Source organism: Oenanthe melanoleuca, chromosome 8 (genome assembly GCF_029582105.1).
Source record: "Oenanthe melanoleuca isolate GR-GAL-2019-014 chromosome 8, OMel1.0, whole genome shotgun sequence".
Classification (NCBI taxonomy): domain Eukaryota; kingdom Metazoa; phylum Chordata; class Aves; order Passeriformes; family Muscicapidae; genus Oenanthe; species Oenanthe melanoleuca.
In genome coordinates this window covers 27,628,265-27,648,201 of record NC_079342.1, presented here as the reverse complement: position 1 = coordinate 27,648,201, position 19,937 = coordinate 27,628,265, and the positions used below count along the sequence as shown (strand labels likewise).

The following is a 19,937-nucleotide window of genomic DNA, read 5'->3' as shown; positions in this document are numbered from 1 at the left end:
AAGGATTGTTGTGTCTGGCTAAACTATGAAGAGAACTTGCTAACATTTTATATGAAGTTCAGAGTTACATGCTAATGCAGTACAGAGTCTGGAAAATATGAAAACTAAAACTTAAGTCATCAATTTCTTTAGAGTATCATTTAAGCCTTTGGAGAAGTTACAAGATGTTTTAAATGCACAGTTGATGGTGTTTGTTCATTCTCAAGCTGAACTAACGACTTTGGGAATGTGAGTTTTTTTGGTGGTTAGGTCTCTCAGGCTTTGATTTTTGTTTGATTATTTGTCAGGCCCAAAGTACTAAATATAAGCCCTAACCCCAAAACTTCCTGCTGTGTGTGTTAGTGTAATTATGCTAAGCTTCTTGCATCTACTTTACAAGGCAGCAAAATAAGGTTTTGGGAACTGGCTGCCTCCTTACAAAATTTTGAGAAGACACAGGTTTAATAGTAGTAGTGTAGAAAGGATTGGTTTCCTATTTAGGTAATTGAATTCTGGTAGTTTGTTGCTTTGGGAGGCTTTTTGGTTTGGTTTGGCTTGTTTTTCTGCTCTGGACACAGGGGAAAAATTATGGAGAGAAAGGGTGTGCTGAAAGCTGTGAGTCAAATAAAAATGAGGTTATGAAGTTAAATCTGCAAGTGGACAGATTTATTTGAAGCAGTATTTCATGTAATCTAGAGATTGCAAACTAAATTAACACAAATTAACATAATTTTTGAAGGATTTTGGAATATTCTTTTAAAGCTTCTTTTTTATTTTAACCCTTTAATTGCAGGAGCTTCCCAGTGAGGATGACATCAAGCAGAGCAATGGTTCCAGCCCACTTCCAACTGATGCAGAAACACGCAGCCCTTCCCCAATCTCCATCTCCAGCAGTGAGACCAGCAGCATTATGCAGAAACTTAAAAAAATGCGCAGCAGAATGGATGAAAAGTAACTATGGTTTTTTTTTTCTTTTGCATAAGTTTGCTATTTTAATGGAACAAGTTAGTTTGGCCCACTGCACTAAAAAGTGACCATCAGAAATATTGGTGTCATTGATATCACACTTTGATCTGAATTGCCTGGAAAACAGACGACTGGAAGCATGAGTAGAACCATATTAATCTTTGAATATAATAATTTAAAGGCTGCAGTTCTTGCATGATACTAAGATTCAAACGTTTTGGCAGACCATGTGGTCAAGCTTTATTACAGAAGATTTAGTTTCTTATTCTTGGTACTTGATAGAGTTGATAAAAGCACATCATCTTAAGAGATGTTGATGTTTGTAGGTACAAGGAATATGTTTTGTCTTCACAGCACATCTTGTCAGAGTTTCTCTTGCAGTGAGAGACCACTGTCACATTATGGAAATGGTGCTATATTTTGTATCTCCCCTTTTACCTTACAGAGTAAAAAAATATAGGGAGTGAGACTCTGGAATTACAATGCAAATTTTTATTTTGAGTTGAAATGTAACTTAAAACAGCAATTGTCTTATGCAAAAACTAGTAACTGAGTTTCAGATCTGTCTCACAGAAAGACACTGAGCTTGTCAGGTATGTGATTTCTATCTAATTATTGAGTTGCTGAATTTTAATTCCGATTGCATTAATGTCAGCTAGGATGAATTCTTTAAATATTTTCTTTATTAATGGAGGTGATATGTATGTAACTGAAAAGATACGTAGTTCAGAGACTGGAAAAATGTTGAAAATGTTTCTTGGGCTCAAGAGGAAATAACAAAATCTATGTGCAATTTCTGAGCCTGAAAACATAAAATCATCTTCTGATTTCACCTATGAAGTTGTTTTAGATAAAAAATTGTCTCTGCATCCTTTCAGTGTAGGAATTACTTTGTGCATGAAACATCCCAAACACTTTACCTGCTTGTGCTCATTAGTTTGAATCCCTAAATTCTTATTTGAGACTAAGTCATTGAAAGTCTGGCTTCTTCCAGTTGCCAGAAGAAATAGTTTTTGCTTAGACAATTCTTTTGAGCTTAGAACCAAGACAGTCACTGCACTTTAGTCTGTGTGGGTGATCTTTGGGTTGTGTATTTTCTTGAGACCCCAAACACAGCTGGATAAAACATCCCAAAGCAAGCAGTGCCATGTTAAGGCCAGCTATGCATGACTCCTTAGCAGCCTGTTTGCTTGCAATCATTTGAGAAGCACATTTCCCATCCATGCATGTACTTGAGTATGATGAAAATAAAACCCAACAGCAGTAAGGGAGACTTTGGTAGAAGTAGGAAAAACTCAAAACATGCTGTAGTTTTGTGGCCTTTGTGTCTAGCCTGAGTTGGTTACTGTTTTATTTGGACTCCTATGGCGGTGTCTGGTAAACTGAACAGCCCAAATCACTGATAATTAAAAGTTTCTGAGGTGCCATATTTCCAAAACTAAACTCCTGGGATTCCAAGTTGTATGAAAACCACCCCATCCATCATCACAGTGGCAAATTCTCAAAGTATCTTTTGAGACTGGTAAATTATTTAAGATGGGGACTTGAAAAGCTTGTGTGTTGTAGGCCATGCTGACTTCTAGGGTTTCAAGAAAATAATTTTTTTCTTCTGATCTTATTTTTTTCTTAAAAGAGGGTTGTTATCTTATTTTTTCCCCCAAACAAATTCAGCAAATTTCAAATGGTGATAAAAAACAATCTGCAGCTTACGAATTTTGAGATATAGTATTAATCCTAAAAAAGAGGACAAATATACTTGTATGTTCAAGACTTCATTTGCCACTTTTTATAAGCTAGTGTCTTTGTCAATATTGTTCTTGAAATTTTTTTTTAAGTATCTTCATTTCTAAGCAACATTTACAATTGCATAAAGACATATTACAAGGGATAGTAGCAGAAAGAAAGTATGTTTTACCTTTAAAGGTATTTTAGTCATCATTTGATTATTTTATGTAGTTGGAAATATTGCTCACTGGAGAATACTTTTCAAAAGCTGGATACCAGGATTTGAGATGGAACAGTTACTTCTAGGAAGAAGAAGTGGAAATTTTGTGTGATTTGTGTGGTCATGTGTTTTTGGTTTCATGGTTTTGAAAGTCTTGGATTTTTGTATATGTTCAAAGGAGGAAGTATTTTGTGTAAGCGTCAGTGATTCTCTAAAACTTTATTTTCCTCTTGTACAGTTTTTGCACACCTTTGGCAGGTGTTTTGCTAGTGATAGCAGTGCTTATTGATTGAAAAACAGTGCTGACTTGCTATCTTTTTTTTTTTAGTGTCCTGATTTGTAAAACACATAAAAGTAACAATAAGATGTTTGGTTTCGGGTGTAATGATAGCAAGCTGCCATTTGAGGGAAATCAGAGTGGGAAATAGGGCTCAAGGGAAGAAGCTGAATGATAAATACAAAGGAACTGGAGGAAGGAACTGGGAAAGCCTGCTATGCAGGACTTGCTGTGCTCCAGAGCAAGGTGGAAATCCTTTGGCTTCCTTACTTAGGAGGCAGCTTTAATATTTGTCTTCTGCTAAAAGGGGAATGAAAGAATAGTTCTGTTTTCATTTTAACTGATGAGTCTGTGTAGCCTGCATGTGAACAGGAGCATGCTCTGTCAAAGAGAATTAACCACTTTCCCCTGGCTTTCCTTGCATATGCAGCATTAATGATATAATGCAATAACAGATTAAATGCTTATTTTCATTTGCTTTTCCTTAGTATGCTTCTTAGCTTGCATTGTAGTTGATAGAGCTAAATGGAGCATGGTATTTTTCTATAAATTTGATAATTCATTAGGAATTAGCTTAAAATGGTAATACTTTTAAGAAATACCATTTTAAGCAGAGCTGTAAGTTATGTAGATTTTTTTAAAAAAACAATAGATATTATCTTTCTGCAGTTAGTACTTTAAATGAAAGTACTGAGTATTCTGAGATCAAGTCTGTACTTTGTTGCAAAAAATCACAATTAGCAGCTAGAATGTGAATGGCAGGTATATCTTGGACTTTTCTGGAACTGTTCATGTTTTAAAAGAAAATTATTTAATCTCTTTTTCCTTTGCTCTTTCACTGGTGCTTACCTTATTGTAGAAATAATTTTCTGAGGTTTCGCCAGGTGAAGAAAATGTGTTAAAGTCTCAGACCAGCAAATTGTTGATATTGCAAAACCAGCATGCTCTTTAATACCAATAATGCACTCTTTTGAGAGAATAGCATGAGAAAAGTCAGGCTGAGATATGTTAACTAAGCCCGTGGAAATCTGCATCAAAGTAATAAAACTCTCAAAAATTTAAAGAAAAATAGCTTATCTTTGATTAACAGGAAACAAAGTGTTACAAGTGTATGTTCTATAACCTTCTGCATAACAGTGTATAGTTTTTGTACTGCTGATGTTGGGTATTAACTATACAATGTTACATGCAATTAATTTTAAAGTTCTTTGCCAGATGCTATCCTTTTCTCATTCTTTCTGCCTTAATTGCTATCTTAGTTTTAAACTCTTCCTCCTTATTTTGTAGACACTGCTCTCCTGTTCACTACTTCTTCTCTGTCTTTACGTCTCACCACTGGGCCTCTCTCAGTGTCTGTTTTCCCAACCTCCACCCCAAATTCCAGCTGTATATCTACAACCAATTGGTCAGGTAACTGTATATTTCTCCAGTGATAGACTCTTTGATAGAGCATGCTCTGTTCAGTCCTAGAAAGTCCAGAGGTTCTTCAGCAGTGGATGTGTTTGACACTTGCCTCACTGTTTCCAGATCTTTATCAATGACATAGACAGGGGGATCACTCCACCCTCAGCACCAAGCTGAGCAGTGCAGTTGATTTGCTGGAGGAAGGAGATGCCACCCAGAGGGACCTGGACAAGCTTGAGGAGTGGGCCAGTGTGACCCTCATGAAGGTCAACAAGGCCAAGTGCAAGGCCCTGCACCTGGGTCAGGACAATCCCCACTATCAGTTCAGTCTGGGGAGTGAATGGATTGAGAGCAGTTCTTCAGAGAAGGACTTGGAGATGCTGATGGACCAAAAAATTGGGTATGACTCTGCAGTGTGCACTTGCAGCCCAGAAAACCAGCTCTATTTTGGGCTGCATGGAAAAACAGAAGGTTGAGGGAAGTGGTTCTACCCCTCTACTCCACTCTGGTGAGACCCCACCTGCAGTCCTGTGTCCAGCTCTGGGGTCCCCAGTGCAAGAAGGGCATGAACCTGTAGGAACAGGTCCAGAGGAAGCCACAAAAAAATGAGAGGGAGCAGCTTTCCTATGAAGAAAGGCTGAGAAAGTTGGGCTTGTTCAGTCTGGAGAAGAGAAGGCTCTAGGGAGATCTTATTGTGCCTTTTCAGCTTATACAGAGAGTTTGTAAGAAAAATGGAGAGAGACTTACCAGGGTCTGTAGTCATAGGACAAAGGATAATGGCTTTAGGCTAAGAGGGTAGATCTAGATTAAACCTAAGGGAGAAGTTCTGTGCTGTGAGGTTGGTGAAGCACTGGCACAAGTTGCACAGAGAAACAACCTGTCCCATTCCTGGCAGTGTTCAGGGCCAGGTCAGCTGGGGCTTTGAGCAGCCTGATCTAGCAAAAGGAGTCCTTCCTATGGTAGAGGGGTGAAACTAGATGGTCTTTAATGTCCTTTCCAACCCAAATTCCAGGATTCTAATCTCTTATTCCTACTGTATTCTGAGTGGCAAACAGACAGTTCACTTTGCTCCCACTGTCTGGTTACTACTTCAGAATAGCTGCTGAAACCTCATAGTTTGGGCTTATAGTCAATATACCTTAAAATGTGCAAGTACAGTTTAGAGCAGGAGGTTAATACTAATATTTGAAATGCATGGATAAAATGTCTGCTGTTATCATCAGGGAAATAGACTTTGAAATCATGCTGCTGTAATCTGAGTGCTGCTGCTTCCTCATTGCTCCCCCACATTTCCAGCTGCATAGATGCCAGATGTGCTTCTGCAATTTTTTTTCTGCTTTTGGGGGTAGATGTGTACGCTTGGTGTTGCAACTGGAACCCTCTAGACTGCAGTAAATATTAATGCAATGCATCTGCTATTTTGTGGCTCTAGCCTTCAAAACCCCAGGGTTATGAAAAGGTCTGTGTCTTTGGCCATGCTGCTTTGATCCTCCTTTTCTTGTGGGCTTTTTGTTGGAATCCTCTTTCTCTCTCATCACTTCTGTTCTCTAATCTTTCTTATTAAGTAGTTCTTGTGTGGTAATTATTTTCATGGCAATTTCATTAATTCTCCTCCTGTTTGTGGTCTTCGGGGTTAATTCATTTGACATGTGCTTTTAAGGAGTCCTGCTCTTTGGAATCCATTTATTTCAGCCTTTCTCTTGCATTTTTTTTCAACTGGACTCTCTCAAGATCCAGAAAACTGCAAAACTTTCTGGTGAAATCAAGCAGTAGAAAGAAAGAAGAAAAAGTTGGTTTTTGCATTGAGGTCATTGCAATAATGACCTCTAAAACAAGTTCCACATGCATCATCTGCTGGACTAGTTGGAACTGATGTGTATGTGAGAGTAAGAGTGCATAGATCTGATAGTGCTGGTGAAAGACACAACATTATCATGACTGTCCCTTTCATGTTTGTAATGCAATTACTGTTGGTAGTTTGCTCTCTTGCAATGATACTAGCCTGTCAGTTTTGCCTAAGTGTAGATGATGTTTTATGTTTGTCTACAGAAAGTGATAAAATAATGCACAAAATTGTGGAATCTGTCAGGTTGAAGGTGGCTGATGTTCCAGAAATTCTGAGGTGCTTGTGTTTATCACCTCCTCTTGTTTTGACCATCAGAAAGAAGATTGTGAGCATCTCTAACTGGTTTCTGAGACTTTTCTCTTCATGTCATAACTTGCTCCCTTTGTCCAAATCTCTCTTAGAGAAGGACTTATCTGAATCTCAACCTTTCTGATCAACTGCCAGCTTTTCCAGAGAACAGAACAAACACTAAGTGAGCAAATGAGAAATGTCCCTTAGCAGGCAAGACCTGCACATTAGTCACTTGGCTGTTCCAGTCTCTGTAAATAATAGGGTTTTTTGAAACATGAGTGGTTTAAAAACACAAATGAGATTATTATCTGCTTTATAGCTTAAAAACTTTGATGCTAAATTCTTGGGATGTCTTGAAAATTATAAGGACATTTGCAAAAACAAATCACAAGTCTTTGAAGTCTGCCTTTTACAGCACCACAACTTCTGTACCAATGGCAAACTCTCTCTAGCTGGCAAACAATGGACTTTCTACAGAGTGATTCTGTGACATCTTAAAGTGTAGGAGATTAATGGATTGATAGACACTCTTCTCTAGACTGACATGCCAGAGGAAGTGTGTGCAATTGATGTTGAACTTGCTTCCAATTTACTGTCTTAAAGGTTAAGTGCTAAAGTTACTTCAGTGCTCAGAAATGAGACAGGAACTGGCAAAGAAAACAAGTGTGTGCACACAAACCTATTCATACCTACAAAATCCTGTGAGAGTTTTGTCAATTCTAAGGTTTCACATATCACTTAAGAGCTCTTTGTCAGAAAGAAAATGCCTGTGAATTTTGAGCATGAGCTTTAATTTTTATTTCTTCTTAAAAACTACCAGCCAGATATGTTAGCAGCTGGGAAGAAACAGTCTGGCATCATTATTCTCTTGATGCTGTCAGCTCACAAGTAACATTCCAAGTGTGCCAGTCCATAGAGATGATGCTTAAAGGAAGAATTAAAGCTCCAGGAGGACTATTAATATAGAATCAACTTCTCTTATAATAACATAATTGGAAAAAAACATGGGGCAACTAAGGTTACCATTTTTCTGTCATTGGGATTAGCAAAAAAGAAAAGTTCATTTTTTTAAATGGTCATGGCTTTCTAGAAGGTTCCAGTTTAATACCACAGGTACTTTTCATGTCCTGAAATTGGGAATTTTTTCTGTTCAGTTTAGCATATAGTTTGTAGCACTTTTAATGATTTTGAAGATGTTTTTAAAATCTAAACAGCCTGCTTACAGCACAATATAGACATTACTTCCTGCAGAGAAAAGAACACTTATCTACATGTGGGGTTTTTGCAGCAGCACATCAGAAGTCTGGGAGATAGCAGTTATTGTGGATGTTATCCTAAAAAACAAACTGAACAACTGTGATTCTGGGAGTGGTGGCAGTCAAGCATCTGAGTGTTGGGACTCAGAGTGTGGCTGGCTGGTTTGCCATTGTCCTGTGCTCTGCCTGCCAGGTTCCTCACTAAGCGGGAACAGAAGCTGATGCAGCGCCGGCAGCACGCGGAGGAGCTGCTGGAGTGGAAACGGCGCCTGGATGCAGAGGAGGCAGAAATCCGGCGGATGGAAAAGCAGGCTCTGGCTGCCTGGGACAAAGAGCTGCTCAAAACCAAGATAGCCAAGAAAGAGCTGGGGGATCAGAGAAGTGAGCCCAAAGGTAATGGGAACTGGGGGGAAGTGGCACGTTTGACAAGAGTGAAGCATAATTTGACACAAGGATTGCTTAGGTTTGCAGTTGTTTCCTTTTCTGATATTTTGGTTGTTTTCTGGACATTCTTAGAGTCTCAATTTCTGCATTCTGTTACCTGCTCTACTCCATAGTTAAATGTGTATTTCTCCTTTCCTGTGTTATCCAAGTGAACAGTGCAGCATAAGCCCATCAGTCAGTTCTACATACAGTTTTTAAAGTGTATTTCTGTATTTCAAAGCAGAAATATTGCAGTATGGCATGATCTTTTGCTGGTAGTCTTCTGAACTTACTCTGTTAAAACCATTTTCCCCAGCAGTGAGCAAAGTGTCTCTGCTTGTTAGCTTTAGTACTATTGGTGAGGATGGCTCCTGTCAGGGGCTGCTTTGCTACTGGCTGTGTTTTCAAAAAATTGAAAGTATTTTTTCCTTCCCTCCATTGTTAATGCAACCTGTTTGAAATGTGTAGCTGTGGTAGAGTATGCTAGGATGTAATTAGTATAAATTATGCTATTGTGAGGAAAAATTGAATTCCCAGATGTTGGAAGCTACAACTTTACAGTTCTGTCTTAAGTGGATCATGCTCATGCACAGGAAATTGAATTGCAGTGAGAGAAAATGTTCTAAAATCATACCTGTTTTCCTTTTTTTCCCCTGCTTTGCTGAAAGCAGGCAACACATCCTTTGAATGTGCAAAGGGAATTCAGAGTAATGCCCTATTCCACATTACTGAAAGCAGTCATGTGGATTTTAGGCACTGTAAGACATTTTAAAGATGATATGTGTATGGGTCAGTAAGTTCCAATGAACAAAATTCAGTACAAATGCTGAATTCTTATCAATAAGTGAGAAAAGCCTTGCTTTGTACTGATTGTGTCTACCAGTAAGCATTGGAGCACAGCCCTGCTTCAGAAGGAAAAGTCCTTCTCCCCAGCCTTTACTCAAACACTGAATAGTTCTCCATGGCAGCCTCAGTAATGCCATGACTCCTGTGGAATTTAGTAAACAGGAATATTGAAAACCCAAATTATTATTTTGTTTGTTGCCATTTGAGAGACTCATGATGAAATCATAACATTAAAATGTTTTCTGCAACTACCGTAAAGGAAGCAATCAATTCTGAATTCAAGATCTGGCCTGCAGATTATATGCTTCTCCATGACTTCTTCAGACTAATAGTGACTCTTGCTTCTGTATGGTTAACTGGAAGGACAGGTTTCCCTAATAATCTCTTAGGACTGCGTTGTCTGGAAAATTTTAGAATATCCTGAAAACCTCTTTATTTTAGATATTCAGCAATAACTAATAATGTTGGGCAGTTTTCACAGATGCACAGAATCATTTGGATTGGAAAAGGCCTCATGAGATCAAAGTCCAGCTTCTTACTGATGCCACCTTTTCAACTAGACCAGGGTACTAAGTACCATGTCCAGTTGTTTCTTGAACACAGATCATAGCTTTAAATCATACTTCTCTGGTAAACAGGCTTCTTCTTGCTAAATATTTCACCATCTGTGTCTAGGTGAGTGAAATAATTCTTGTTTGACATATACTGCTAGCAGTTACTACTTTATCTGCAGACAGCATAGAAAGTTTGCCTTCAACCTTATGCCTTCAGCCATATGTGCCTTCAGCCTCTGCATATAATATGGTGCAAGTTCTGATGTGCTTTGTTTTTTCTCTCATTTAATCTCAGAAACAGCTAGTGAGGAAGAGTCTCCAGTGCCTTCTTGCCCTCATCTGAATAGTGAAAGCTCTATCCCAGAAGATCTTGGCAGTCTAGCTGCTGAGTCTGTCCCATCAGAGCCCATGAGCCATGGACAGCCAGAAAGCCCAGATCAGAGTACAATTAATGAAGAAATTGCTTATTCTGAAGATTTCAAGTCCTCTACCTCACCTGGCAAACTGGTGAGTGAGCTGTTCTGCTGTATGTACTCCTACACACTATCAGAGAAGTGGCAAGTACAGCCATCCCAATTGTCAAAGTAGGGATTACACTTTTAACTGAATGTTTTCTGTGTTTGTGATACCATTCCACATTATTGTGATTAATCACTGTGATCAGAGGTGTGCTTTGAAGTCTTGAGGAAATACTGTTTCCGCACAGAGTTTAGATATTTTTTAACTTGCCGGTAGTCTTGCAAAATATTTTGACGTGTGTCACGAAGGTATGAAGTGCTAAGTGGTGGAACACTGACCCAGTTTAGCAGTGTGAATTAGCTGTAGGCTAGCTTGTTGCCATTGTATGAATTCTTTGAGGCCATGGAAGCTATGCTCTGTTTTTCCGTTTTGCCTTATTTGCAAGTAATGTGTCCCAAAGTGTGGCTATGGAATGAACAAGCAGACCTGTAACCTGAAGTGCAGTCCTTTCGGTTTCAAATTGTGTCTGCTTGCTGCTTAATTCAGCCTTACTGTTCTATTCCAATTGTTATTTCTAGTTGGATGATAATTTTGATGAATTTCATCCTGATAACTTTGCCCTGTGCTCAATAAGACAAAAAATGCAGTGTCTGGGGTAAAAGAACTGCTTATCTAGACTTATTACAAATATTTTCTTGGTAAATTTGCTGAGGAGATAATAATAAAATGTCTAATGTGTGCCAGAAGTTATGTCCAAGGTGTTTTAAAGGCTTGTAGGATAATGTTGAAGCATTTAAGCAGCATTCTGGAAGAATGTTCTTTGAATTCTTGCCTGGCCTCAGAAAAATTTTTCACTGATTCAAAATGTCATCTTCCACCCTTTACATGAAGTGGTTTATTTCATTAGTTTATTTACTAGGAGTTACTATTGCTGCAGATGACACAAATGTATTGAACACTTGTGAGTCAGAGCCATGTCAGTTCACTTAGGTGGTAACAGAGTAGTCTGGGCAGGTTTATTGAAATATAGGCTCAAAGTAAGCAGTCAGCTGGTTGCTGCTCTTGGTGTTACTGTTTTATTGTCTAGCAAAGATTAAATTCTTCTTAAGATTGTTGTACCACTGAGATGTGCTCCTGTCGTGCTGTTCTTTCATTGTAACTGGCTCCTGATGACAGTGATCTTTTACTTTCAAACTGCAATTACTTGTTTATCCTTTGCTTCTCTCAGTCTCCTCCCAAAAGCAGCATATGTGTATCAAAGCAAGACTCCAGCAAAGGCAGTCACAGAACTGGAGGACAGCTACGTTCACCTGTGAAGTCCCACCAGACATCTCACAACTGGTCTGATGAATCTTTGTCTATGACACAGTCAGGTAAGTGTAATACCCATTTGGGTTTAAATTGCTTTTTCAAAGCTTTTGCTTTTAACAAACTGGAAATGCAGACATAGATGTAGGGAGGCAGACAAATTCCTGGAAATTGCCAGGGCTAGGGTTTGGTGGGACTATTTCCCCATTATGTAATTTGACCTCTTCAGCTGAAGAAGATCTTAATGTAAGAAGGTTTATACTTTATATCTTCTTGTAGAAAGTGTTACACAAAATACTTCTTAGGAAATGAGATAGCATTTTCCTTCTTGGCTTTTTTTTTTTTTTTTATGGTAAGTCTCAAGTGGAAAAAGAATTAGCAGGTTCTCTTGTATGTACTGGCTGTTGTTTGTGATGGTTGGTAACTTACTGTGAGAAACATCTACGTATTTGCACTGAGTAATCTATGTTGGGATTCTGTTTGGAGAGCAGTTTCCAACACAGTGAAGCTTTCAGCACCTTGATAAAGTTATTTTAAAACTCCTACTTAGCAGTCATGTAAGGCAGCCGTTACGAAATGTAGAGCAGGCAACAGTGGTCATGAAAATAAACTTGTGTTTACAAAATATTGACAGTCTTTGATCTCAAATTCTAAAGAAAGGTGTAAGAGTTGGGAAGCCGATGAGGATGGTGCTGGTTTCACAATAAATCATTCCATTGTAAAGAGACAAATGTTGTGGCCTGCTGAGTAGCAGTGAAGTCATTGCCCTGTCAGTCTGATGCATGCGTAGACAAGATGAAAGCATGTGCAGATCTTTCCCTTATGAGTTGATCAAGAAATGCTGTAATTACATTGCAGTCACTTACTGTTAGGGAGGAGCTCTTAATTACAGTGGCATCACAAAGTGCACCTGATTAGCAAGTGAGGTTCCATTCTTTTTGTTTGGGCTGGTTTTTTTTTTTAAATTCTTTAAATGGTGAACAACAGTTGTTAATGCAAAAAGAATACAGTAGTTTGATTGCATTTACTGGCTGTTGTCAAGAATGGAATCCTTCATTGTGGTGGTTTGTTACATTCAGAAGTGAAATGGATTAGGGAAATGTCAGCTATTCCTGCTAGCTGACCAAAGCATATTGGTAACTGACCTTCTAAATTACTAAATAAAGTAACCAGCATTTATGAGCATCAGAAAAAAATACAGATCATACTAAGAATTAAAAAAACAAACTAGCCAAAATCCTCCTCTTAGGAGTGGCAGCTATAGAAGAGGAAGGGGCACATCAGCTCAGGGAGGGGCTCCAGTAAGGCTGTGTCAGGTAAATACTTTGAAGAGTTTTTTATAGTTAATTGTGGTAGCACTAATCTGGGACAAGGATCTTGTTTTGCACTATGTTGGTATACATTTAAAACAAGAAACAAGTGGACATGGTCAGGTGGGTGGAAGAAACACAGTTAATGAGAGACAGAGATAGTCTGGGAGACAAAGACGAAATAAGAAAAACTGTTACGGCAGAAATAAGAAAATCAGAGTTATTGGTAGAATTGGGTTACCATGCAGAGACTAGGTCTGAGTATTTGGGGACAGTGACAATCTCTGCATTGTTCAAACTGACTTCCCTTCCAGCTCTGTATTTCATAGATGTATTTAGTCTAGGTGATAGAAAATCTGCATGGGCCAGAAACTTATACTTGTTTTGAAGTCTGCTGTCCCAAGTGACATTCTCATCAATGAAGTGTACTCCTCAAATTGAAACTCGGTATTATAGTTGTAAGCCTGTGTTTCAGATATATTTTTGATGTGCAGCTCTGAGTTGTATTTTTAAATATGTCAGAAAATGAATTTCTGCAACACCCAAGATGACAAGCAGCTAATGTTGAAGACCATAAATGTGTGATTGGTGTGAATAAGCTTTGTAACAAGTTATTTTATCAGAGTCTATCTCTTTTAAATTAAGCAAGATGCGACATCTTTTTATATCTTACACACATAGTAGTGCTTAGAATCTGAATTCCCATCTTAAGAGTCTTACCATGTTAAATAATATGTTGACATTAAGTTCTTTGACATTTTTCTTGGACTGTATTTCGTAATTACTGAATGACTGTTTATTGCTTTGCTTAGATTTGTCTTGTGAAGTGCAAGTTTGTAAAGACTAAAACTGAACTTTTTCAGAAACCACCTCTGATCAAAGTGACATCGAAGGACGCATCAGGGCCCTGAAGGATGAACTACGGAAAAGGAAATCTGTGGTTTATCAGCTGAAAAAGGAGCAGAAAAAGAGACAAAAGGAGAGACTGAAGGCCCAGGAAGCCAGTTTGATCAAACAGCTGGAGGTTAGGAACAGAAGAAAGAAGGGCAAAGTAGCAGATTGTTAGCCTTGGATAAATCTTTATAGTATGGATGTTGTTGGCAAAATATTGTATCAACAGCTGTGCAAGACACACTGTTGTGATAGAAGTGTGACTATTACACAGAATCACAGAAGTTTGGGTTGGAAAGGACCTTGAAAATCCTATCATTCCAATCCCCCTGCTATGAGCAGGGACACCTTCCACTAGACCAGGTTTGCTCAAAGCTCCATCCAGCCTAGCTATTTAACCATTCCCAATCATGAGCTGGAGCAAAAATGCCATTCCTTTTTAAAATGTCTATCTGTAATGAGTTGCTAGCAGCATTCTGGGGGTTTTGTACATTTATACACATTATTATCCTAGCTGGGATTAAAGATCAGTGCTCATGTAATTTGGTTTTAGAAGTAAAGTACTGAAATTTCTAGGATTTGCAGCTGTAGTAGATCTTGCAAAAGTTAAATAGATTGGTTTATAGAGAAACCAAATGTATTCTTTATTCACTTAATAGGTTTTGATTGTTGAATTGCAGTTGTGGTTTAGTATATTAACAGCTGGAATTGTTTTCCATGTGCAGTCATACGATGAGTTTATCAAGAAGACTGAAGCAGAGCTGAGCCAAGATCTGGAGGCATCACCAACAGCCAAACCTCAGATTAAAACTCCATCCTCAGCTGCTGCTGAAAAACCTAAGATCAAGGCACCACCACTCCACAGGTATCTGGGATTTCTTGTTCTTTTTGATTGCTGTTTTAGCTAAAACCATGGATGCAAGGGAAGCTGCTAACTGCTCTGCCTTAAAGCACTGGGCATTAGCAGTATCCAATTGGCCTACTTGCTGCTGTCACCAGACTCAAAATAGATAAGATACACTGTGTCTGTTATCTTATGCACCTCACTTTTCTTCTGCCCAGCCTTTCAGGCTCTATTCTTAATTTTTTTTATATAATTTATTTTTTTTTCCCCATTATGGTTGCTCATTATGTCCACTGCACTGTGTGAGGCAAACTGTTCATCTTGGCAACTTAAATCTGGTTTAGATCTTAGGTTTTAAAGGGTAGAGAATTCAGCTGATCTTTTGCACTTCCTACTGTGATTTTAAGTGCTTCATTTTCTCCAGCAGATGGTGCAATTTTAGTGCATTTAAATTAAAAGAAAATAACAGAAACAGCCCAACTTTTTTTTTTTTTTTCTCTCTCTCTCTCTTCTTTTTTTTCCTGGAAAGAGATAAAGTTTGATTAATCTTTTAAAAGATTACTTTCCAGGACTCTGCAAACTCTCCTCTGTCTCCATTCCTATTTTCTAAGATCGCAGTATGTTGACAAAGCAAACTATTTATGTTATAATTATAATGCCACATTGGTATGGTGTTATAATTTTACATGCTTGTATTTCCATTTTTGTCTATTAAGAAAATCAACCAAACATCACCCTCTGGTGTAACTGTAATTCATGCAATTTGATTTTTCCAATTTAGGCCTGAGACAGCTAAAAACTGGAAATCACTGACTGAGTCAGAGAGATCCAGAGCATCTTTGGAATCCATTTCAGAACATGCAGGTATGTAACTGGGAGAATCCATACTACAGATAAGGATCTTGAAGACTGACTGTTTTAAAATTCTTGAACCTTTTACTTCTTGATTTACGAAGAGGGTAAATCCTCCCTTTAAGAGAGGATGGATACTTCATAAAGTTATAGTGATGGAGTGTATTTCTTGCAGTTTTATTTAGCAGGATTCTGCTTTTGCAGAATACCCTGTGTATTCAGTATTTAGTTTAGTCTTTCTGAGGAGTATATGAAACCATAATTAAGTGACAACCTTTTTAATTTGTTTTGTTTCTTGCTCCTTTACCACTTGAGTTCAGATGCTTTTCACTGTTTTGCTGTTGATGATTATCTCATTATCTCCCATTCTAATCTTCATTGTATTTGTGGCTTGTAAACAAATAACTGAGTCCTTACCTTGGGATGCTGGTTAAAGGAACAGAAGCAGAAAGAAAGCTTTATAACCCTGGAACTGAATGGAAGTTGCTCATGTTCATAGGACAGCCAGAAGTATATGTTTCCAAGGCACCAGTTTGTATCTTCTTTTAACACAGAAGTCTTGATATTAATTTAGTTGCCTGTGATTGCAGCTTGCAATAAAACAATACAATGGGTTATACAATCTACTGAAATTCACTTTTTATTTTTCTTTAAGATGCTGTGTCATCAAGAACCGAGAGATCTGTGTCTGTGCCCACCAAGAAGGTGGCTGTGACAGCTGTCCATGCAGGGGAACCTTCTGGAACACCTTCCTTGGCTTTAGTGTTACCAGAGAGTTCCAAAGGAGGATCTGGTGATTTCTCAGATAGTTTTCCTTCTTCAGCTCATCTCAAAGATATAAAAGACATTAGCAGGATATCCCTTGAGTCAGTGAACAAAGTGGTAAATGCATCCAGTGTTGGTTCTACCATTAGCCATAAATCTGAGATTCCAGAAGAACTGGAGTACATAAAGTCTGAGGAATATGAGAGTGGAGGTTCCGATGTTAAACCTGTGGAGAGTTCTGACGTCTTGCTGACGTTAGATGAAGGACGGGAGAGTTCCCTGGATCACTGCTCTGAAAACAAACACTCTCAGAAGGAACTGTTAGATGTAGCTGTGGAAAGTATTCATGATACAGAAGAAATCTTAGAACAGAGACAATCAAATAAAGATGCTGTAAGTAGCCCAAGCATAGAGGAGACTTCTCACAAACTCAGCAAATCTGCAGGGGAAAAAGGTGATCTGCTTTCAGAACAGCTCTTGAGTCAAAAAGAGCCATCATACCTTGAAGACTTTGAAGGATCCTCTTCCAGAAAACAAGCTTCAGCTGAAGAAACGCTGCCTGAGGAACACTACAAAGATGACTTTGAGGGATCCCTGCTCTCTGCTAACGGGGAGTCCCTGAGGGAGCAGTCGCAGCACACCCAGGCCAGCCGAAGCAGGTCCCCCAGCCTGGGCAGCGATGGCGAAATCAGCGAGTGCCTCAGTGACAGGTCTCTCTCTGGCAGCATGCACTCAGAGAGGCTGCTGGAGCTGAAGTCCCCAACAGAGCTTATGAAAAATACTGAACGCAGAGATGCAGAGCAAGAACAGCTTCCTGCTTGTTCACCACTGTGGGTCTCAGCTTCAGTCAGAGAAGAAACAGATAGTTTGTCCAATTTCAACATTGGAGATAGAGTACTTGTGAGTAAAGTCCAGCCTGGAACATTGCGATTCAAAGGGCTGACTAAATTTGCCAAAGGCTTTTGGGCTGGTGTGGAGTTGGATAAACCTGAAGGGAACAATAATGGAACTTACAATGATGTTAAATACTTTGATTGCAAAGAAAAGCATGGTATTTTTGCTCCTCCTGAGAAAATCTCTCACATGACAGAAAGTATCGATAGCCATTTAGACACAAATAAGGATGATGAAGACTCATTCTTTGATGATAGACTGGAGAAAGAACACAAAACTGAGCAGAAAGACAGAGAAAGTTCCAAACCTGGCAAAGAAGCTGAAAGCCAGAGCAGAAATGCAACAGAGGGCTATTCCCAGGATAAAGGTCCTATGGGCACAGGTGTTTCAGAAGCCTCAGCTGAGGAAAGGGTTGATGTTGAGTTACCATATAAAGCAAACAGCACAACAGAGATTTCTGTAGCTACTGGTTCATTTGCCCAAGAGCATTCAGTGGTGGATTACCTGAAGGATGCTGTAAAAGAGGAGGCCAGCCACACTCCTCTTACTTCTAGTGTTGTGGATGAGATTTCCCCTGCTCAGTTGGATGACGTGTCAGATTTCCTTTCTGAAAAACTGGAGAGGCAGAAGACACTGGGAGAGGAATGTGCTGAAAAGTTAGATGATCTCTCTCCTGGCGTCGTGGAGATGCATGCAACTCCACTGCTGGATTTGCTGACAAAAGAAAAGAACCAGTTAGAAGCACAGCTCAGCCTGCCTCTTAGAGAGGAAGAAAAGTCAAAAGACCAACTGGAAAAGGTCAGTTTGCTGACAGACAGTCTACTAAGAGATTTTGTGAAAGACACAGTCAATCAGTTACAGCAAATAAAGAAGATCAAGAATGAGAAAATCCAGCTCAGCAACCAGGAGCTCTGTGAGGTGAAGGAGGTAGCTGCTACCTCAGCCCAGCAGGTTGAAAAACAGATTCCAGACAGACTGAATAACTTCTTCCTAAGCTCTGATTTGGAAGATGACAGAGAAGAGCTTTCCTCTCCAGACATGTGTCCCAGACCGGTGAGTAGCAGACTTCTTGCACTGATTTTAAGAGTTGATTGTGCCTTTGACTGGGGGTGATTGAATCATGAATGTGGTGTGGCACCAGTTTCTCTTCCAAGTTCTGTTAGATGATGTGGAGATTACCTGTATGTTCTATATGTGTCTCATATGTTTTTGTGTATCCCAGTGCATGGCTTGTTTTGGTAGCCATTTATTGCCAACTACATCAGTAAAGCATTTGAAAATGTAAGCTGAGTGAGACAACAGTGTGACACTCTTTCACATTTGCTCTGTGGCTCATGATTTGCAGGAGAGTCCCGTGTTTGGTGCCAGTGGCCAGGAGGAGCTTGCCAAGAGACTGGCAGAGCTGGAGCTCAACCGGGAGTTCCTGAGTGTGCTGGGAGATGATCAAGACTGGTTTGATGAGGACTATGGCCTGAGTTCCCGTAAGCTGCAGAAGAAACAAGCTGAGGAAGCAGCAGTGCTGCCTCAGGCAGAGCCACAGAAGGTGCTGACAAAGCCAAGCGAGGAGCCCCTGGCAGTCCCTCACACAGCAGTGGAGGTGGAAGGGATGGTGCATGCAGCAGCTGAGGAACTCTGGAAACTGAAAGAGCTGGGTCACGATCTTCAAAGCTGGAGCCTTAAAGCAGATCTTAGTGGTACCCTCCAAGAGCAAGACACAGACACCATAAACAAGCAGGTTTACAGAAAGGTATGGTCTTCAGACATTCTGGTATTGTCCTTTGAAAGTTTATCATGGACAAAAGAAGCCATAACTTTTACTTCTTCCTTTGTTCAGGTGGTATTTGATTTAACGAGAGAGATTTTTGGGGAAATCTTTGCTGAGGATCCTAATCTGAATCAACCCATTTGGATGAAACCGTGTAGGATTGCATCTGCTTATTTTCGCCGAGTCAAAGATCCAAATGATCTGGATGAAATCAAGGTAGGAAGAAATCTTTGTTGAGCTGGGAAAGTAAGATGAAAAACACTAAACCAGCATTTACCTGAGTGTTAGAAGATCACAAGAGGTGTATCCAGCAAGAGATGAGTTGAGAAAAGAGATTACCAGCCTGAAAGAGCTGGTATGTCAGAGAGGTCCTTTTTTACTCAACAGATTGGCCTCCCTGTCCTTTTGACTGCTAGTGATTGTTTTTAAACCTCAGTCCTCTGTGCAGAACTGCCAGGATGACCTTGATCTTATAAAATTGGTATGCTGACAGGCTGCTGCTGTAGCAGATTTCTGTGGAGTTCCGTATGGCTAAATTGGAATGGATCCAACAGTAGGGATGGGCCAAATGGGATGAGCTATATTTTTCAGTCAGACCCACACACCTATGCCAGCCTCTCTGAAGACAGCAGGAGTTGCCCAGAGAAACCCAAAATTTGACTAGTGAGGGCATGGTTGTGTTTGACAAGACAGAGGAGGCCTCCATGTTATTGGTGGTAGCTCTCAAGGAAGGACAAAATCACAGAGCCTGGGGGACAAATGAGAGCCTAACTGGACCTAGGCTAAACTTGCAGGGCTGGACATTGAGAAAAAGCCTTCCTTAAGCCCTGTGCAAGGAACCTTCCATATGGCTTATCAGGACACAAATGAAAACTTCCCACCTGCACTGTTTCTTCTGAAATTGAGGGGGTTGGCTAAATTTTGATTAACCTGCTGAAGATACAGTATGTTAACTGTCCAGAAAATAAAATAAAATAAAATAAAGAAATAGTATCTAAATCACTCAGTAATTAGTTGAGAAGACTTTCAAAAGCATGTGGATGGGGGCAGCAGGGGCACAGG

The 19,937-nt window shown here is 39.5% G+C and overlaps 1 protein-coding gene across 1 annotated transcript in view; it reads left to right on the top strand.

Moving 5' to 3' along the window:
• CEP350 (centrosomal protein 350) overlaps positions 1–19,937 on the top strand; it is a 69,443-nt gene that overhangs the window by 38,620 nt on the left and 10,886 nt on the right. Inside the window, 10 exon segments of the mRNA XM_056497396.1 lie at positions 773–930; positions 8,158–8,357; positions 10,083–10,294; positions 11,475–11,619; positions 13,728–13,888; positions 14,481–14,620; positions 15,381–15,463; positions 16,107–18,163; positions 18,456–18,857; positions 18,945–19,091. Of these exon segments, the coding sequence (XP_056353371.1) occupies positions 773–930; positions 8,158–8,357; positions 10,083–10,294; positions 11,475–11,619; positions 13,728–13,888; positions 14,481–14,620; positions 15,381–15,463; positions 16,107–18,163; positions 18,456–18,857; positions 18,945–19,091 (3,705 nt within the window).